The following is a 22,009-nucleotide window of genomic DNA, read 5'->3' as shown; positions in this document are numbered from 1 at the left end:
ACCGTTGTGCAGTTGGCCACTGTCTATCCATTACTTGTAACTCGGTAACAGTGTTCATAATTAAGCCACCCCAAAACAATTACGAAGCCATCTCCATAAGTCACTGTACCAACAATATTATACTGTGCATATCTTTCAGTAGGCCTACTGGATACTCTATTTCGTCTATTATCAGAGAAAACGACTCATTAGAGAATAATATACGTGCCCAATCTGTGCCTGATGAACAAAGGACCTAAGGTTGTCCTTCTGCAAGTCTTTACAAAGAAGTCTGGTTACAAACACTTGCCCCATCTGCCCCAAATCATTCTCTTCCAAATTAAGTGTTAATTTTGATGCTGGTTTATATAGATAGACAGAAATATCGTGACATAAATATGCTTAATGTTAAAATGTGATGCATACAAGTAATTATTATTATTCTAAATTTTAGGTGCCATCTATTTAGGTGTATACAAATTGTGTAAACCACTTTAAGCTGATATTTGTAAAACCACCGTAATTGTTGTAAATATACCCTTTAAAACCTAAAACAAATATAAGAATTTAAAAATTTTTACAAAAAATATAATTATACCTTCATTAATAAGACATGATTAACAACAATTCCTTGTGTAAAATAAAAGCTTATAGATCTCTCCATATTTAAAAGTATAGTGAAAAAGATCTTTCTGCTGTTAATATCCCATGTGTACCACACGCAGTTGGAAACAATATTGTTGAATTTATCATTCTAAAAGTTTTTATTACTTTTTATGTTTTAACGATATGTTGATAGCACCAACCTGATTTTCTAATAATTGCCCCCCATGTAAAAAGGTCATAACGATTGATAAGTATGAATAGAAAACACCAAATTTGAGAAAAAATGGAATCTACAATTATGTAAAGTACAAAATTTTATTATGTATTAATAAATTGCGTAATATCATAGTTACCTCTCCTAATAAACAAGAAGCCGATATACAAACCCCTAAAAATGACCCCGATATAACGAACCAGATTATGGCATTTTGCATCAATAAATTCAATTCATTGGATGTACTGAAAAATTTAATGATTTGAATATTTATAGTAAATTAAGGTTTGCTTCCCACCTTCTTATTTGAATGTGTTTTTTAACCAACATTACTACTTTTGTTTCTACTGAATGCAGATCACAATTTTGAAAGTTACTGACAACATTAAGATACGCCTCCCTGCAAAACGTCTCAAACTGATGTACTTCTAATGTGATGGTTAAGGTAAAAGCAAGGAAACACGATGCATCAGCAGTAACTATAACTGGACTTAGTACCATAGTAATCTTAAACGAATCTATTATAAGACGGCATAAGAAAGGCACTCTCGCAATTTCTTCAACAACTTTTATTGGATAATAGACTTCAGTCGCATCATCAATAAACACGAATATAAATAAGAATAAACTGATAAAAATTAAAAAATAGCCTAAGAGTATATAAAATATAATTGTTTCATTAAATTGGTTACTTTTTTGGGCATCTTTCAATTTCCTATTAATATAATCCTTTAAATCATCAAATGTTACTAAAATTACGACAGCGCTTGTAAATACCTACAACATAAAGACTCTTTCTCCCACAATACCACAAAATACGCCTTACTTACCTGGATACTATACCCAAAAGGAATAGCATTTTCTAAAATAAATTGTACCTTAAAGTGTTTATAACACAAAATAATATGCATCACTATAAATGGGAACTGTATAATTATTACAAAAATGCTAATATATCTTGTCACAGTAGAAATTCTAAATAACACAAGTATTTTTAACAGCATAACCGTAGTACCTTTAATATACAAATATTTAATAAATAATTGTTATCCTATGGTTAACTTACATTTTTTTAAAATGGCAGAGAAATGTTTATTTAATAAAGCAGATGCAAACATTTTCTAACAGCAATATTTCTAGGGAGAAGATATGCTGAAACTCAATTTTAAGAAAGGGCAGTTTCAGCTCTAATGTGTTTTTAATCTCGATCAAATGATAATGACTGTTATTACCTTTTAATTACACCACTGCATTAAAAAACCTTATTAAATACGTTTCTTCAATTATTTTTTTAAATGTTTAATTGTTTGGTGATATTAAATATAATCTAAAATTACAACTTGATGATTATTTAAATTTTCTTTAAGTAAGAAAACTATTAATCATAAATAAGCAAATAAAAGGAAAAACATTAACTGACATTGATAGCGACTCCTCTCAAGATAGCGTTAATTAAGAAGATAGAACAAATATTGCACCTGACCGAATCTATATAATTTTATAATGTAAAACTGTATATACATATACATATTCGCTAATAACCCTTAAGTGGTTGATGCGATTAATAATAATAATAAAAACAAATATCCACCGTGTTTCTTCTGTACTGAATAATTTGTGGTTCCTGGATTAAATAGATTTAAACATACTTTCAATACTTTTTATTTTAACCTGTAATATTCGAATATTTCTCTAGACAGTCAGTATTTAGCTCCATAAAATGACCTATAGAAAACTTTCTGAAGATATTGATCATTAATGAGCTACGTTCAAAATTCGGGACCGTTTTCTGTTACATTAAATCACAAATTATCTACATCAGGCATCGTGCAGATTCCAACATTTGTCTACCATCAGAAGAAGTTTTCATGAAGCTTTAAATCCAGAAGACATTTTTCGACACCCCCTGTCAAATAGGGGTTACCCGTACAACATGGATCAACGGTCACCATCAATGAACTGTAGTCAAATAGCATAATTGTTTGTTCACTGATGATCTAGGTATACATTATATCACTCTAATGACCGTATTTGGACGTGGTGTGGCAAATATAATGCAAAAATGAGTCCAACTGCTGCTTTAGGAGATGATTCACCAAACCAGCTGCAACATTACACTTCGTTTGTACTATTAATTGAGTTTTAAAACGTTACAAAACGCAAAATTGATGTCAAATGAGAACACGAACCATAAACTGATAATATTTTATTGTACTGATTATTTATGACCATTAATGTATTGGGTTACATAAAAATCATAAACAAAAATCGACTTAAAAAGATAAAAAGATATTCAAATGGTTGTTAAATTAAAATAAAAATCATTTTTTATCTCACACATTTATTGATAAAATTCAAATTAAATAAACAGGTGTTTTCCACAACCTTTTATGTATTAAAATTTACCTAAAATATGAATAACTATATTTATCCAGTCCAATTTATTAGACACCTGAAAACGTAACAGTTGAATAAAGTAATAATCACCTTCAAACGCCTTCTTCTATTATAGCACCATAGAGGGATATAAAAAACTTCAATTTAACTTTAAAAAAATGTTGATCCCAATCTTTACAACAATATATTAATATAACACATACACAGTTAGTAATATAACTTACAATTTATTTATAAATAATAATATTCACGTGAAGATTTTGGATTATAGTAGATTTGAGAATTGTTAATATTATTTCAATTAAAGGGTTACAATCCGCTTACGAATTGTGTAGAACGTAATCCAAAATCACTACATACATATTGTCAGACGAAATAACTAGTATCACATAATATATTGATAACCATGGATAAATGCTGGTCAAGTATTGTTTAAATTTAAATTCAATCTTGTGCATAAATGAAGTGTTCATCTATTAGAAATTTTCAGGATAATAAAAATGATTATTCCAATGACAACACGTGCCATATTTTTATTATTTAAAGATTCTTAAGTATAAAAAGTAGGGTAAAATTTTCTAATTTTAAAAGAAAAAAATATACATTATTTAATAAATATATAAAACAAATATGAACAAAAAATGTATTTAAGTGATATGATAATATCAAGGTGATATAAATTTAATATTCATTGATAGTACCTTAAACTTGGCAAGTGTTTTGCAACAAAGATGTATGTTATAATTAGTATTTTTAATAAATGTGCTTTTTACTATTTTTTAAAACACGAACAAAAGTAAATATAAGAAAATAATGATTTTGACTGATATTTTACTACACCAAAAACTAAATTAAATAAACAGTAATATTCAAACAAGATTCCAGCTGCAAAACACTGTACAATTAAGGAACGTCAATTATTTAAACACTTACAAATTTTATTGTCAAAATAACCCACTGATTACAAAACCAAGCTAAACAGTACAATATTAAATCGATAAAATATATGTATAGATAATATAAACTAAGCTAAATAAATGCTTTTCAACTAAATATGTAATTTACATACAGAAATAGTTAAAAATTAATAAGGCACGTGGAACAGTTTTGTAAATAAAATTAATAAATCGATATTAAAATTGATATAAGTACAGAATCACAATACATAAACGGCCAAAATTTTCTGTTAACCAGATTACGTCTAATTAACAAGGAAGAGCAACATATAATTTTCGTCGATGTTTTGGCCACCCGCGTATCTAAAAGATAAACTTCACTCTTTCAAAGCTCCGTACTGAATTCAATATATATAGATAAATTTATGTTATACAACAGACAAACTACTATCTTCTTATGTAAGATATTATTAATAAAAACCAGTCTCTTGAAGTCTTAAGATTCCTCTACCATGTGCAGAGATGGCATTCGTGCTATTTCTTTTTCTTCGTCCTGACGGGCTTCACCACCGGCACCTCGTCGACCGTTTTGCCATTGCCGCACGACTGGTTCGCTGCGGACACCTGAAATATTTAATTCATTCGTAAGTCGCTCGTAACTCTAACTGAGGTTTTCATTAACCTTGGGTGCGTCGTTAGTGTTGACGTTGTTGTTGGGAAAGTCGCCGTTGTTGTTGACGAGAGTGATCTGAAGCCGAGGCACCGTCAGAGGTCTGATTAAAGACTTGACGACGGGCGGTACGGTGGGTGCGGAAGGAAGAACGGGTGAACTGGCGCAAAGGGCTGCTGAAGTCAGCTGGGTGACAAGACGGGCACTGGAGAAGGAATCACTCGCATTGCCGGGACCGGAAGACGTTCGAAACACCTTTCGCAGTTTTGATTTCAAACCTAAAAAATGTGATTTTTCAAAACGATTATAAAAAGTAACCACTGAAATGGAACAGTACAAATTGAAGATTACCTCTAATAAAGTATACCACAAATTTAAGTAAATATATAATTCTGGACAAAAGTTTGGAAACCCTAGGAAAATAAGCAATAATTATAAAAAATAATTAATATTAAAATACACAATAATAATTATAATAATATACAGTGTATACTACAGTTTATTTCGATATTATCAAAAATATTATAAGAAGACAAAGATTTCTACCAAGGAAACCCCTTAAATTAAATTTGTTGTTTCAGAGTACATAAAAGACTGGTTCAAACAAGAAAAAGTACGTTTCGCTATGGCCTTCACAATCACTGGATCTCTAATAAGGTTTCCAAATTTATGTCCAAATATAAAGAAGTTTAATTTTGTAAAAAATTCTATTTTACTGTATAATATCTTAATAAAAGTGAATAAAATTACTAGAAAAATTTTTATTAAATCATTATTAATTATACGAATAATAAACAATTCAATTTTAAAGTTTCCAAACTTTTGTCCAGGAGTGTTATGATATATAATTGATTTTCAAAGAGATTCTAACAAAGGATATATTTTATTATTTTACTGAATCCTTTAAAATTTAATAATAAAATGCCTAAGAAAAGAGAGTAAGAGACATTAATTCTATTTTAATTTATAATATCTTAATAAAAATGAATAACACTCATAGAAGCATTTTTATTAATTCTTTATACACGATATCGAACAGTTATTAAATCATTATTTATTAATTATACGAATAATAAACAATTCAATTTTAAAGTTTCCAAAATTTTGTCTGGAAGTGTATGAAATTTAAATGATTTTCAAAGAGATTCTAACAAATGATATATTTTATTTTTTTACTGAATCCTTTAAAATTTAACAATAAAATGTCTAAGAAGAGAGGGCAGGTGATATTAATTCTGTCTTACTTTGTAATATCTTAATAAAAGTAAATTAAATTTTTATTAATACCTTATACACGATATCGAACAGTTATTAAATCATTATTTATTAATTATACGAATAATAAACAATTCAATTTAAAAATTTCCAAACTTTTGTCCCGGAGTGTATGATACATAAAAGATTTTCAAAGAGATCTAACAAATAATATATTTTATTTCTTTATTGAATCCTTTAAAATTTTATAATAAAATATCTAAGAAAATTGAGCAAGAGACATTAATTCTATTTTACTTTACAAAATCTTAATAAAAGTGAATAAAATTTCAAGAAGCATTTTTATTAATTCCTTATACACGATATTGAACAGTTAATAAATCATTATTTATTAATTGTACGAATAATAAACAATTCAATTTTAAAGTTTCCAAACTCTTGTCCAGGAGTGTATGATATATAAATGATTTTCAAATAGATTCTAACAAATGATATGTTTTATTTTTTTACTGAATCCTTTAAAATTTAATAATAAAATGTCGAAGAAAATTGAGCAAGAGACATTAATTCTATTTTACTTTATAAAATCTTAATAAAAGTGAATAAAATTTCAAGAAGCATTTTTATTAATTCCTTATACACGATATTGAACTGTTAATAAATCATTATTTATTAATTGTACGAATAATAAACAATTCAATTTTAAAGTTTCCAAACTCTTGTCCAGGAGTGTATGATATATAAATGATTTTCAAATAGATTCTAACAAATGATATATTTTATTTTTTTACTGAATCCTTTAAAATTTAATAATAAAATGTCTAAGAAAATTGAGCAAGAGACATTAATTCTATTTTTCTTTATAATATCTTAATAAAAGTAAATAACATTCCTAGAAGCATTTTTATTAATTCCTTATACTCGATATAGAACAGTTATTAAATCATTATTTATTAATTATACGAATAATAAACAATTCAATTTAAAGTTTCCAAACTTTTGTCAAGAAATGTATGATATATAAATGATTTTCAAAGAGATTCTAACAAATGATATATTTTATTTTTTTACTGAATCCTTTAAAATTTAATAATAAAATGTCTAAGAAGAGAGAGCAAGAGATATAAATTTTAATTTTTAAAACAATTTCCAAAGCTAAAATTCATAAAAAACGTTTAAATTATATAAATCGCGAAAAAAGAGACGAATAATTATAAAAATTATAAGTTTGATTTATAACAAAACAAATTATTCATGTAATACTTAATATGATACTTAAATTTGAAAAGATTCTGATTAAAGATTAAAGAATCTCAATAGATATTTTCTTTTAATAAATAAATATTATGAATCTCCATTTTATAAAGAACTGTAGGAAAACCAGAATTGTGTAAAGTACATCAACAAATCTAGGTTAATCGAGTCAGATAAGTGCGACGTCGCATCGTTTACGCCTTTAATTAAAGGATAAAGTAATGTAGTCCCAAGGATTCACATTTATGATGGAAACATTTGTTTATCATAATCGCCTTATAAAAAGTTTTAAGCTCGAGGTTTTTAAACAGCACTTCAATGGTTTTAAATTACATTGTAAATATGAGAGTTACATGATTTTAACAATGAAGTAAATTTTAAGGACTACGCAGTTTATAAACATTGAATATTGTGGTTTCAATAGTGCCAATATATAATTTTTATAATATTAAGTCTGTAACAGTGTAGAAAAGGATTTAATGTAATATACGTCCTGTTCTTAGATCAAAGGGTCCTTTCTTAAAATGGAACGCGTGGCTGAAACGAATCATTAACCCAATTTCTGAGAACAACGAAACTTGTTCCCAATAATGTTGACAAGGGGTCGAGAGACGGGCATAAATGGCTGGCATGAAACACGCGGGACTGGTGTTTGATTTCGAGTTTCTACGTCAGTCCGCCACAATTCCCTAAGGAATCTACTTCTATTTCACTCTGGAGAAGCGGTAGAAAATAATGAATAGAATTTTAATGATTTTATGAAACTTATTCGAAAGATAATAGTGATTTTATGTTGGAGTATGTTGAATATTAAGTTGTAAAGTTACCTATATTCTACAATTATAACAGTTACTGTTCATAGAAAATTATGCTAGTTAACTTTATTAGCATATATGGTACATATTCACAGTTTTATTCTAATGTGAAGTTTAGTTATTCCCAGAGAAAGTGGATGCGACCACTTCTGGGTATATTGCTTTATTCCTTTTTGCCACTCCGTTGTTTTACTTCTTTTATATATATAATTTATATAAATAATTTATTTTTCTGAAACTTCTCCTTATTTTATTATTAAAATACGTACCATTGGAGCTCTGTTGTGGCATTGGAGGTACAGGTACCACCTTCCCCATCAATACTCTTGCCCCCAGTTCGTGGTCGCCTCCCCAGTTTCCATAGGATGTGGACCTCTCCAACAGTCTTTGCCTGGCATACTTTTCGATCACATCGGCACATACGTACCTACCACAGAATCGGGCCCACTGGTCAGCTCTAAATCCCCGTCCATTATCCCTCAACGTAGGATTTGCACCTGAAAAATGTTCAACGCCATAAAAACAAATTGATACACAGCAAAGTAGGGACAATAAAAAGATTTCCATAAATAAAAATAACATAAAAATGTGACCCACAAATATTAGATATCAAATAATAGTTTTACATAAAGGAAAATAACAGTACAATAAATAAAATACTTCGCAACAAAGACGGTAAAATTGTAAGATGTATTAACTTCTGCGTTCTGAAACGGGCACCTTTATTACACTATCGGATACAAGACAACATGAAGGGGCTAAAGTGAGATTTACAGAAAATGAGATTCTGAGATACCGGCGACGGTGTCCTTATCCGAGTCCTGGTGAAATATGTTGCGCTAGTGTTGCGCTGCTGAATGTCCTGAACACAGCATCTTTAAAACCCGGTTCAAATATTATATTAAGGATTTAACCCAATTGACAGAATTACATTAAATTGTATACATTACTTCATTGACATGATTTATGGATATCCTTTTCTATAAATTGTGTCCAAGAATTGGGTAAATGTAAATCTAAATTTGAAGCTGCGTTGTCACTTTTCATTTGACGTTCACCTATCAAAGGTCAGATAAAAATGACGAAAGACTATTACAAGATACTTGGAATAAACGAGAACGCCACAGACGATGAAATAAAGAAGGCGTACCGTAAATTGGCTTTAAAATATCACCCCGACAAAAACAAGAGTCCCCAGGCCGAAGAGAAATTCAAAGAAGTCGCCGAAGCGTACGAGGTCCTGTCAGATAAGAAGAAACGTGATATTTACGATAAATATGGTGAGGACGGACTGAAAGGGGGAACAAGCGGTGGACCTAACTTCGGTGAGAGCTTCACGTACACTTTCCACGGCGACCCCCGCGCCACATTCGCTCAGTTCTTCGGTACCTCCAACCCCTTCGAAACGTTGTTCAAATTTGAATCGGATTTTGGATCGGATGACGAGGAAGATCCGTTTCACATGTTCAGTTTTTCAACTAACATGAAACCGGTGGCTCCCAAACAGCAGAACCCTCCGGTGGAGCACGAGATCTTCGTCTCCCTGGAGGACATTTCAACGGGATGCACCAAACATTTGAAAATAACCAGGAAAAGACACCAGAAAAATAATAGTTTTAGAGAGGAATCGAAGATGCTGACGGTCAACATAAAACCCGGATGGAAGTCGGGCACCAAAATTACCTTTCCGAGGGAAGGAGACGAATATCCTAACGCGGTGGCGTCCGACGTAATCTTCATTATACGTGACAAGCCCCATTCAATTTTCAAACGTGAAGGAAGCGACATAAAATACACCGCTACTGTAAGCCTTAAAGATGCCCTGTGTGGTTGCGTCGTGGACATTCCCATTTTGGGTGGCGGCACTACCACATTAAATTTGACCCACGATGTCATTATGCCGGACACTGTGAAACGCATTTTGGGGTTCGGTTTGCCTTTTCCTAAAGAACCGTCGACCAAAGGTGATCTGATTTTGAACTTTAAAATTATCTTTCCCACTGACTTAAGTTCATGGCAAAAGAAGCAGCTTTTCAAAATACTGCCGTGAGTCTCCATCACTTGTAATTATTCCAATAAAATTTGTTATAAAATTATCTGATTTTTATTATAATGTCACATTCTGAACTTTTTGATTAGATTTATCTAAGAGTTGTTTTCTTATGCTGCTTATTATTTATCCTGTAAGTGTTGAACTATCAGAAAATCTATTTTACAATGAAAATTCAAAAGTTTCAATGTAAAATAAACGCCACCTCCTGAAATAATGACTCTATTTTAGGTTGTAATATATTAAAACAAATTAAAATAAAACAAGAAACTGAATTGCATAAGATAAAATTTCATTCCATTTCTAAAATTTATTCATTAATTCCGGTGGATGAGGAGCACGGATACAGGTAAGGCATTAATAAAAATGAAACGTGACAAGTGCAACATTTACATCTAACTTCATTTAGAAAAGCGGCGGAAATGTTGCAAGTAAATAATAAATGGAAATTTTATGAAAATAAAAAAAAAATATGGCATGTGGAAGATTGCAGTTATTGCTCCCTCAACATTAGATGCAGATTTCCTTTCTTGTACCATAATATAAAAGTGAGTGAAAAAATGGAAATATTTATCGACATTTATGTGCAGAATATTCATATTTCGTGACACTATAATTCTCTAAAGGACATTTTATTTTAAATAAAAATATAAAATGCGTTCAATTCAAATTAGGGGTTGTCGTGTCAATAGGAGCGAAAACACGACTACAATGCACAAACATTTACAGAGGTATTAGTCGACACCGGTTCGATGTTTATAAAAATCTATTAAACACATCAATCAGGGCGCCAAAGCATTTAAAACAGATGTCAGTTTGGATGTGTGCACCACATTTAAAAATAGTTTGTAGGTCAATTTGAAAATACATCGCGGTTTTGGTGTTAATTTTCCGAATAGTCGGGCCGTAACGACGTTTCAGTTCCAACGTCCAAAGTTATCGATCGGCCGCAAAAGTTTTTTTTTCCTTTGCTGTAAGTAATGAATTTTTCAGATGACAAAGTTACTGACCTGCAAAAAGTAAGAGTTTGGCACATTTGTTCCTGCCCTGGAGGGCAGCCTTCATTAATGGAGTGAATCCCAAATTGTTTCTGGCGTCTATTTCAATTCCTCTGCATCTACTCAGCATACAGTTTAGGCATTCCATTTGTCCTGAAACAATATTAGTCGTTATGTTTAATTTATTTATTAACAGTAAGCAGCAGCAATTTACAATTAATTGTCTCCAAGGATTGTTATTTTAGAAAACATTCAGTGTTATTGGTGAGTTTAATATTTTAAATTAAATACGATGGGCAAAATAATAATATCAATACTGAATTTATAATTAATTCTTATAAAAATATTTTACTTCAGTTATAATTCATATTATGCATATTAGTTTAATCTTAACTTCCTTAATAATAAACATTTACAAATTTAGGAAAATTTCATACCAAAACACAAATTTATAGCATTATGTTAATTTATTTTTATATGTTAGCCCCGTCTTATAAATATTTTCTAATGTAACATTAATACAAACTGCAGTACATTTGTAAAGTGGCACTTTTTTATGAAAAATTGCATTTTTTAGTTATAGAGAAAACCTAGGTGAACTTTTTAAACTATTGTATGACTTCATAACTATAAAAGTTATATAATAAACTGTATTAACAATTATTTGTTCGTTCTTTTTCCATATTTCACTCATTAAGTATAATAGGAAACTAACATAAAAAAAATTATTGACAATTCATGGTATTTTTTCAATAATATAATACAAAATAACTTAACTGTTTGTACCAAAGAAAGAGAATTAATTTTTTGTTCATATAATTAGTTCGTATAACTCTATGAATAATTACTCACGCCCTTTTTAATATAAAATAAAATTATGTCAGTTGTGAGCAAAGTAAGTGTGCTGATTTTTTGTCCATTTCTTATAATCATTTTCTCGAAAAACTGAAATAATAATCGTCCTTTTTACAATACTTCTGAGGTATTATTTACATTGTAATTATATTTATGTGAAAGTATTCACTTTATTCATCGTTCTTTGTCACTGAGTATATTTTATTACTTTGAGCTATTAATAAACACAGAAAAAACCTCTTTTTATTTTAAATTTATAATAATACATATAACACAAAATAAAATAATTTACGTTCTTATACTAAGAAAAATTTATATGTTTTTTTTTATTTATTATAACATGTGCCTTGAATAACTATAGCGACAATAACCCAACATGCCTTTTTCCATTTTGTTGTTCGTCAATTCCAACTCGTCCTAAAATAGGAGGAAACCCATTTAGATAAGTTTTTAGTATCACTAATTTCCTAAAAGAAATTTAATGTAAAAATGCAATTATATTTTTGACCTTTTTCCATATTTTCTAGTATTTATATTTATGTAAAAATATTCACTTTATTCATCGTTCTTTGTCCCTGAATATATTTTATTACATACTTTATCATTGAGCTATTAATAAACACAGAAAAAATACCTGTCTTTATTTTAAATTTAAAATAATTCATATAATATAAAATAAAATAATGTACGTTCTCTTAAGAAAAATGTATATGCTGTTTATCTTTTGATTTCTTATAACAAGTGTCTTGAATAACTATAGCGACAATAACCCAACATGCCTTTTTCCATTTTTGTTGTTCGTCAATTCCAACTCTGTAAAAATATTCACTTTATTCATCGTTCTTTGATCCTGAATATATTTTATTACACACTTTATCATTGAGCTATTAATAAACATAGAAAAAATACCTGTTTTTATTTTAAATTTAAAATAATTCATATAATATAAAATAAAATAATGTACGTTCTCCTAAGAAAAATGTATATGCTGTTTTTCTTTTGATTTCTTAGAACATGTGTCTTGAATAGTTATAGCGACAATAACCCAACATGCCTTTTTCCATTGTTGTTGTTCGTCAATTCCAACTCGTCCTAAAATAGGAGGAAAGCCATTTAAATTTAGAGTTTTTAGGATACTAATTTCCTAAAAGAAATTGAATGTAAAAATGCAATTATATTTTCGTCCTTTTTCCATATGTTCTAGTATTCATATTTATGTAAAAACATTCACTTTATTCATCGTTCTTTGTCCCTAAATATATTTTATTACATACTTTATTATTGAGTTATTAATACACATAGAAAAAATACCTGTTTTTATTTTAAATTTAAAATAATTCATATAATATAAAATAAAATAATGTACGTTCTCCTAAGAAAAATGTTTATGCTGTTTTTGTTTTGATTTCTTATAACATGTGTCTTGGATAACTATAGCGACAATAACCCAACATGCCTTTTTCCATTGTTGTTGTTCGTCAATTCCAACTCGTCCTAAAATAGGAGGAAAGCCATTTAGATAAGTTTTTAGTATCACTAATTTCCTAAAAGAAATTGAATGCAATTATTTTTTCGTCCTTTTTCCATATTTTCTAATAAGACATTCAATAATTGTACTCTTTTAACCGAAAAAGTGTGTCTCACTGCTTTTAATAAATTTTGTACTGTAACGGAATTCACCAAATAAAACAATTACCCTTCTTTTTTTACATTTTAGTAGTTTTTAATTCCAATTCAAAATATTATAAAATAATCAGTGTCAGTGTGTGAAAGAATGCGAGTGCGAATCAGTTTCTTTTATAAGTGTTCAGTTATAATCTTTTCGATAATCGTAATACTTTACTTTCATAGTAATTAAGTTTTCTTAGAAATGTACGCCTTGTTCATGAAATACACTTTAACACCTATATAATAAAAAAGTTTCAGTAGTAATAAAAACTTTAACAATTTTTATATAATCTTAAAAAATATGGACAATAGTTTGAAACGAAAACCAAGATCGTTTTCATTTAATTAATGTTCAAATTCATCATTCTGCACCAACTTACGGTTTAGAGGGATTTTCAACAAATGTTATATATATTTTCTAAAAAACGGTTATAAAATGTTGAAATACAGGACGATTCTAAAGCCTTCCGTTTTATATTGAACCGATATTTTTAGAGGATTTAACATGACTTTACAGACTTCGGTAAGAGCTGGGTGAGCAACATTTATGAACTTATTTCGAACTATTTTGTAGCTGGGCAAATACTTTCTATTTAATATTCTGATCATGCTCACGAGATTGTAAACTGAGTGACAAAAAAAGAAGAAGAATTTAGCAACCGGCCTTCCAAACCATATATATAAAATAAATTATTTGAATTGTTATTAGTTAGAGTATAAAATAAAATAAAATGTGGTCCAAATGTTCATAAATGAAGCATATTTCTTATTCTTAATCTTCGTATGGCCAATAACATACAAAATAGTAATTTCTCTCTAATTTTACCATTGATAAATTAATTTCCAGGGGCATAAAACAGTATCCTTTTTTGTAATATTTTATCCAAATTAATGTAAGAAATAAATACTTTTTGTCATTTATTAACGAGATCTTCAGTGAATAAGAAACTCAAAAACAGAAATAAAATTTTCTTAACAATCACTGATTTTGTATTGTATATTATAATTCTCAAACCATAATATATCCCATAACCACTACAACCAGCAAAAAATTTATCTTATCGTTGATAATGGCAACGCTTCATTGACTCATTCTCCGTTGGATACGAATCAATTATTTATATTAATTTAATTATGAAAATTATAGGTATAAAAAACGATAACGGAAAATTCAATTACAACCTCGGGTATAACATAATTTGATGGGACAGCATATGAATTTATCGATCGTTCTATGTAATTGGTTTATCTCATGCTTCTTTAAATTAGTTTTCCTGTAATTTATTTAAAATAAATATATGTTATCTTGATTACCTTCGAATAGTATTATATAAATTATAACATTTATATATTATAATTTTATATATTTATTATATAACTTGGTAAAATTACACAGAAATATATTACATACCTGCTTGAGCAACAAAATGCAATGGAGTGTTCCCCTCATTATCAGCCTTGTTCGGATCCAAACCCGGTAACTGAAGTATCAACTCCAATAAATCTATTGACCCATTTGAGGCGATGTAACTCAACACAGTCTGTAAATAAAATTAAAAAATTAATTTCTATAAATTAATTGCTGAACATTTTGCACACAATAACTTTTAAATAAAATGTTTTGGAGTTATGGAAAGTGTATATATATAATTCTATAATTAATGAAGTGTTTGTTCATTTGTGGCACGTAGGTTAAAGTTTAATTAAAATCGCTGTTCACTTTTTACTGAATCAATATTCGAACTTGCGCATTCACCATTATATATACAAATATTTTAATTTATTATTATTGTTGTTTTTCATTTTCTACTACCGTTTCAATTCGTAATTTTATCAAAATCATTAAATTCAACTTTATTAAATTACAAGTCCATTTGTGTAAATATTCAAATTCCCGGAAACTCTGGAATAATTGTGTGTTCAAATTGTTTATTGAATAGTTTCAGGTAATCAAAATAATTATTCCATTTTATAATTTATTTATTTATTTAAGCAACAGACTGGACGGACGTGCATTTACAATACCAAAACAAATTAAAACTCCGGTTGTTTATTGAAATTTTCTGCAGCAGAATTCCAAAGAAAATAATCACATCAATATTCCTCAGATCGTTAATATTTAATGATTGTAATGAAAAATCAATATTTCTACATTAACAGTCAGTCTGATTCATGCAGTAATTTCCAGATGGGTGTTTTTATAGTTGCATAGGAAAAATTATATTGAGAACTAATCGGCTAATTGAACTCTTCGCGACAGTTGGGTTATCGACACTCTCAGCTGATTGTGTCTGAAGGGCTCCAATTTACTACCAGCCGTGGAACAGTAAAAGTAACAACAACCCAAGAAACCATCAATAGATTGATGGACTTGTTACGAGGACGTGCCGCTTTATTGTGTGAACGACAGTCGAAATGCAATAACAGTTTCAGACGATTGAGCCAATAAAAACCCAGACTGATTAATGTCGAAGGACAGAAGTACGTGTAAATAATAATGTGGTGCTCTAAATGCACATACTCGTGTTGCAGAGATATATGGGACGACATGTAATATCAAATTCAAGTTTAATATTACAACACAAGTAGGAATTCTCGTGGCTAGTGACTTCAACAAGGAGTTGAGGCTGTTTATAAAAAAGGAACACGAATTGGTAGCGACAGCCTTAAGTTTCGGTTGCAACTTTCGAAGTTGTATACAACTTGGTTGTAAGCACTCCTTTGAGATGTTGGAAAACGTCTATAATTGTATTAAACCTCTTACTCGCTTACACTCATGTACCTACGTATAACATCGAAATTAAATGGAAGATGACACACAATCAATAGCGGGGCTTCTGGTTTTTATTAAATAATAAAAGAACTCCATTTTCTGGACAATTAATAGTTCAAGATATTTATGCAGATATTAGTTTTTTATTTTATTTTTATGTATCTCAGCTTTGTCTGTTAAAACAAAAGTTTATAAGTAGGATTTGATCAGTTATTTAACTAAGGAAATTAAATTTCTTTAGTTCCTTAGAGCTTGTATAATTAAACAAATCTTTTATGAAAAAATAAAACATGGAAAGAACGAGAGCATGCCTCATTAAATTATAACAAAAGTATGATCGAAATATAATTTCGTAATTTTAAGATTTTCTTTCACTAACATATACTCGAAAAGGATTAGATCAATATAAGTTATAAGTTGGTCACCACCTTTGATATTATTAACTTTCGAATGAAGCAAGGTAGTTGTTTCATTGGATTTTTAATTCCTAATATTTTTGGGCCCTAAATGTCTCACTTAATCCATTAATTCTAGGACATATTACATGTAATCAGAATAATAAATTATAATAACCAGAAAACTTAAATGGATTATTTTCTTTTACCATCCTTTCACTTTTACAAATTTGGTTCTATTCTATTTTCACAAATTACTAATTCCCTAATTTACTAAACCATATTGAAAGCAAAACTATATGCCTTTTATCATCAAAATTAAATGGAAGACGACTTATAATCAATATATAGCTTATTTATATAATAAAAAGGAAACTGTATTCTGGAAAATATAATAATATAATATATTAAGATATTTTTCCAGATATCAGTTTATTATTTTTTATTAATATTTATTTTTATATATATTTTTACATGCGTTAAAACAGAAATTTTTAAACTAAATTTGGAGTTTTACTCGTCATTTGATATTTATCTCTCTTCCCTCTTTAAAGAACTATTGGGTTGGCAAGTAAGTCATTGCGGATTTCACTCATTGATGGCTTCAGCTGAATTTTTGGTTTGCTGGCGTAGTCCAAATGTAAAACACATTTTGTTATTTGATAATTGGAAATTCAGCTATCAATCAGTAAAAAAAGTTTTTTGATCGGTTGCGTAGTTTTCGTTTGGCGTTCGTTGAAAGATGGAAGATCAAAAGGAAAATTTTCGTCATATTTTGCTTTTTTATTTTCGCAAAGGGAAAAACGTATCGCAAGCTCACAAAAAGTTATGTGCTGTTTATGGCGACGAAGTCTTAAAAGAACGGCAGTTTCAAAATTGGTTTGCCAAATTTCGTTCTGGTGATTTTTCACTCAAAGATGATAAACGCTCTGGTCGTCCAGTTGAAGTTGATGACGACCTAATCAAAGCAATAATCGATTCAGATCGTCACAGTACAACACGTGAGATTGCAGAGAAGCTTCAGGTATCTCATACATGCGTTGAAAATCACTTAAAACAACTTGGCTATGTTCAAAACCTCGATACATGGGTTCCTCACGAACTGAAAGAAACGCATTTAACGCAACGCATTAACCGCCGCGATTTGCTAAAGAAACGTAATGAAAATGATCCATTTTTAAAACGACTGATAAGTAGCAATGAAAAATGCGTTGTTTACAACAATATCAAGCGGAAAAAACCGTGGAGCAGGCCAGGTGAACCAGTTCAAACAACATCAAAAGCTGGTATTCATCAAAAGAAGGTTTTGTTATCAGTTTGGTGAGATTATAAAGGAATTGTCTACTTTGAACTCTTACCACCCAACCGAACTATCAATTCTGTTGTCTACATTGAACAACTAATAAAATTATACAATGCAGTTGAAGAAAAGCGGCCCGAATTGACAAATTGTAAAGGTGTTGTATTCCATCATGACAAAGCAAGGCCACACACATCTTTGGTCACTCGGCAAAAATTATTGGAGCTTGGTTGGGATGTTTTGCCACATCCACCATATAGTCCTGACCTTGCACCATCTGGTTACATTTTGTTTCGATCTTTACAAAACTCCTTGAATGGTAAAAATTTCAATAATGATGATGATGTCAAATCGTACCTGATTCAGTTTTTTGCTAATAAAAACCAGAAGTTTTATGAACTTGGGATTATGATGCTGTCTGAAAGATGGCAATAGGTCATTGATCAAAATGGGCAATACATTACAGAGTAAAATTATTTAGTTCTGTGAAAAAATTGTCTTTGATTTTCTTAAAAAAATGCGCAATTACTTAGTTGCCAACCCAATACATTAGAGAATTCTTTCACCAACTTTTCTCAACAAGCTTTATCAATATAATTAGAAATAATTAATTTTGATGTTTTTCTAGTTTTTATTAAATAATAAAAAAACTATTTTATGGAAAATTATTATTTTAAGATATTTATGAAAATATCAGATTTTATTTATTTTTATTTTATTATTATTACAACAAAAGTTTTCTCAAGAAAATTGATTTCAATTCACTACTTTGTTTTCATTTGGGAAGATATTTATAAGATATATCTTTCTCCAACCAGCTAAGTTGAATGATTGGAATCTTTTATAAAAATATAGAATATTGAAAGATGAAAATGGGGTGCTTTTTAATTAAGTGAGAGAATTCTTTTTATTAACATTTGCTTAAAAAGATTGGATCAGTTTTAAGATGACCACCATCTTGGTTATTATTAATATTTAAATGAGACAAGTTGATTGTTCAAATTTGAATATTTTTTGGACATAAATGTAGTACTTAACTATAATCTATTAATTATGGAACGCGCTGTATATAATAATAATAAGGTAATAAAATATAATACCTAGGAAACGTCAATGGTTTATTTCCCACTGTACCTTCAACTTCATAATTTCGCAATTTTATTGCTACAGGTTACTTTAATTCCCCAATTAACCATATTACATAAACATATAAAACTATTTACGCGTTTTCTCATAATAATTAAAAAGAAGGGGACACACAATCAATAGCAAGTCTTTATAAAATAATATGGAAACTCCGTCTATTAGAAAATTAGTATTTTAATTTATTTATGCAGATAAATAAAATAAAATAAAGTTTTTTTACTTTTATTATCTTCTATATATTACTTAATAATTTTTGTAACTCAAATACTATTTTGGTTTTCACTACTTTGTCCTTGGAAAGATAAATTCCAGCTTTCTTCCACAAGGGAGGTTGAACAATTAAACTAATTTTTTATTAAAAATTAAAATATAGAAAGAAGAAGGTGATGTATTTAAATTAAAACCAAACATAATTTCTTAAGTTTAAGAAATCATTTCATCAAGAAATCAAGAGATTGAATGAGATGTTAGGTATATAATTAGTACGATCTTAATTTGTACTAACGATTGAACCTAGAATAATTGATTTATTCCAATTTTTTTTAAATATTGCAGAATAATAATTGATCACAAATTGAAACAAAAATCTTAAAGCATAAATTGTAAGAAGCCAATAATGGATCAGACCACCCTTTCTTTGATTAAGACACACATTGACCTGCCGTGGCATCGATCTAATGAAATCTATCGACATTTTCTTATGGTATCTCATCCAACATTAACTGAATCTGATGTTTTAGTTCATTAAGAGTAAGCAGATCAAATACCAATTGGACGACCTTCATTGGCAAAAAATTCTTCAGCAATCATCCGCGTTGAACTCATCCTATCCTTTGGTGCCAATAATCTAAAACAACGGTCTTGTGGCTCTGTAGTAGCTCTGGGTCTTCCGGAACCTCTTACTCTACCTCTTCCACCCTCTTCACTCCATGACTGTCAATATCGTATTACAATACTAATATTTCTGTTCCAACGCCGTGTTACTTCTTGAAATGAAAAGTTTGCTTCATCCAGGCTTACTATTGTATTTCTATCAAACTCGCTTAATTGGTTAAAATTATTTCTTCTTAGTACTCTAGGTATGTTAAACATTTAGTATAAATTACTAAATAAAACAAATTGTGACAAAAACTAAGTACACGTTCGTTTGAAATACCTTTAAGATATGAAGAAAAAGGAACAAAAAAACGACAATATGTTTTCCGATTAACTTCAAATTTTAATCATTTCTTATTTAAATAGGTATACCAAATATTATGAAAATATCTGGATTTTTTTTCCATCTAACTTCTATAAAGGAGAGTTAAACAATTGAAAAAATTATTACCTATTAATGATTAAAATATAATTTCTTAAGTATAAGAATTCATTTCATTTTGCTACCATCTTGATTATTGATTATATATATATGTTTGAACGAGAACGAGTTGGTTGTTCCTTGGTTCTCTAAATCCCAATAATTTTATATATAATGGTAGTACTTAACTATGACCTATAAATTATGGAACGTATATCATGTAATCAAAATAATAAAATACAATAACTAGAAAACCTCCAAGATTTATTTTCTATAAATGTCTCTTCAACCGCATAATTTTGGTATTAGTCTATTTCAGTGGATTACTTTTATCCCTCAATTTACTGAACCACACTAAGAGTCAAACTATATGCATTTTATGTCGATACTGTCTCCAATCATATATAAATAGATATAATGGATTTATTCCATTTTTTTTTCAAATATTGCAGAATAATAATTGATTACAAACTGAAACAAAAATCTTAAAGCATAAATTGTAAGAAGCCAATAATGGATCAGACCACCCCCTCTTTGATTATGACACACATTGACCTGTCTTGGCATCGATCTAATGAAATCTATCGACATTTTCTTATGGTATCTCATCCAACATTAACTGAATCTGATGTTTTAGTTCATTAAGAATAAGCAAATCAAATACCAATTGGCCAACCTTACATCTTACTTCTACAAAGGAGAGTTAAACAATTGAAAAAATTATTACCTATTAATGATCAAAATATAATTTCTTAAGTATAAGAATTCATTTCATTTTGCTACCATCTTGATTATTGATTATATATTTATGTTTGAACGAGAACGAGTTGGTTGTTCCTTGGTTCTCTAAATCCCAATAATTTTATATATAAATATAGTACTTAACTGTGACCTATAAATTATGGAACGTATATCATGTAATCATAATAATAAAATACAATAACTAGAAAACGTCCAAGAATTATTTTCTATAAATGTCTCTTCAACCGCATAATTTTGGTATTAGTCTATTTCAGTGGATTACTTTTATCCCTCAATTTACTGAACCACACTAAGAGTCAAACTATATGCATTTTATGTCGATACTGTCTCCAATCAAATATAAATAGATATAATGGATTTATTCCATTTTTTTTCAAATATTGCAGAATAATAATTGATTACAAATTGAAACAAAAATCTTAAAGCATAAATTGTAAGAAGCCAATAATGGATCAGACCACCCCCTCTTTGATTAAGACACACATTGACCTGTCTTGGCATCGATCTAATGAAATCTATCGACATTTTCTTATGGTATCTCATCCAACATTAACTGAATCTGATGTTTTAGTTCATTAAGAGTAAGCAGATCAAATACCAATTGGACGACCTTCATTGACAAAAAATTCTTCAGCAATCATCCGCATTGAACTCATCCTATCCTTTGGTGCCAATAAAATAACGGTCTTGTGGCTCTGAAGTAGCTCTGAGTCTTCCGG

The 22,009-nt window shown here is 29.1% G+C and overlaps 3 protein-coding genes across 5 annotated transcripts in view; 1 reads left to right on the top strand and 2 right to left on the bottom strand.

The window, feature by feature from the left end:
• Nucleotides 1-473: 473 nt before the first annotated feature.
• LOC109605657 (uncharacterized) lies at nt 474-1,300 on the bottom strand. Its single transcript, XM_020022253.2, has 5 exons — nt 1,098-1,300; nt 939-1,044; nt 786-875; nt 578-733; nt 474-527 (listed from the first exon to the last, which is right to left on the bottom strand). Exons 1-5 carry the CDS (start codon nt 1,298-1,300, stop codon nt 474-476), a joined length of 609 nt encoding a protein of 202 aa, XP_019877812.1.
• A 2,039-nt stretch (nt 1,301-3,339) lies between these two features.
• The window catches only part of LOC109605661 (cortactin-binding protein 2), a 67,064-nt gene continuing 48,394 nt past the window's right edge, over nt 3,340-22,009 (bottom strand). For all 3 annotated transcript variants that reach the window (XM_049962512.1, XM_049962513.1, XM_049962514.1), the window contains 5 exons: nt 15,029-15,158; nt 11,107-11,247; nt 8,316-8,543; nt 4,775-5,040; nt 3,340-4,716 (listed from right to left, as the gene is read on the bottom strand). In XM_049962512.1, coding sequence (XP_049818469.1) covers nt 4,627-4,716; nt 4,775-5,040; nt 8,316-8,543; nt 11,107-11,247; nt 15,029-15,158 — 855 coding nt within the window. In that variant the 3' untranslated portion in view covers nt 3,340-4,626. The remainder of the gene's footprint in view (nt 4,717-4,774; nt 5,041-8,315; nt 8,544-11,106; nt 11,248-15,028; nt 15,159-22,009) is intronic.
• On the top strand, nt 9,028-10,156 carry LOC109605660 (dnaJ protein homolog 1-like). Its single transcript, XM_020022256.2, has one exon. It carries the CDS (start codon nt 9,125-9,127, stop codon nt 10,094-10,096), a length of 972 nt encoding a protein of 323 aa, XP_019877815.2. The 5' UTR covers nt 9,028-9,124; the 3' UTR covers nt 10,097-10,156.

The sequence above is a fragment of the Aethina tumida genome, chromosome 2 (genome assembly GCF_024364675.1).
Source record: "Aethina tumida isolate Nest 87 chromosome 2, icAetTumi1.1, whole genome shotgun sequence".
NCBI classification, from domain to species: Eukaryota; Metazoa; Arthropoda; class Insecta; order Coleoptera; family Nitidulidae; genus Aethina; species Aethina tumida.
This window is presented reverse-complemented; position numbering and strand designations above follow the sequence as displayed.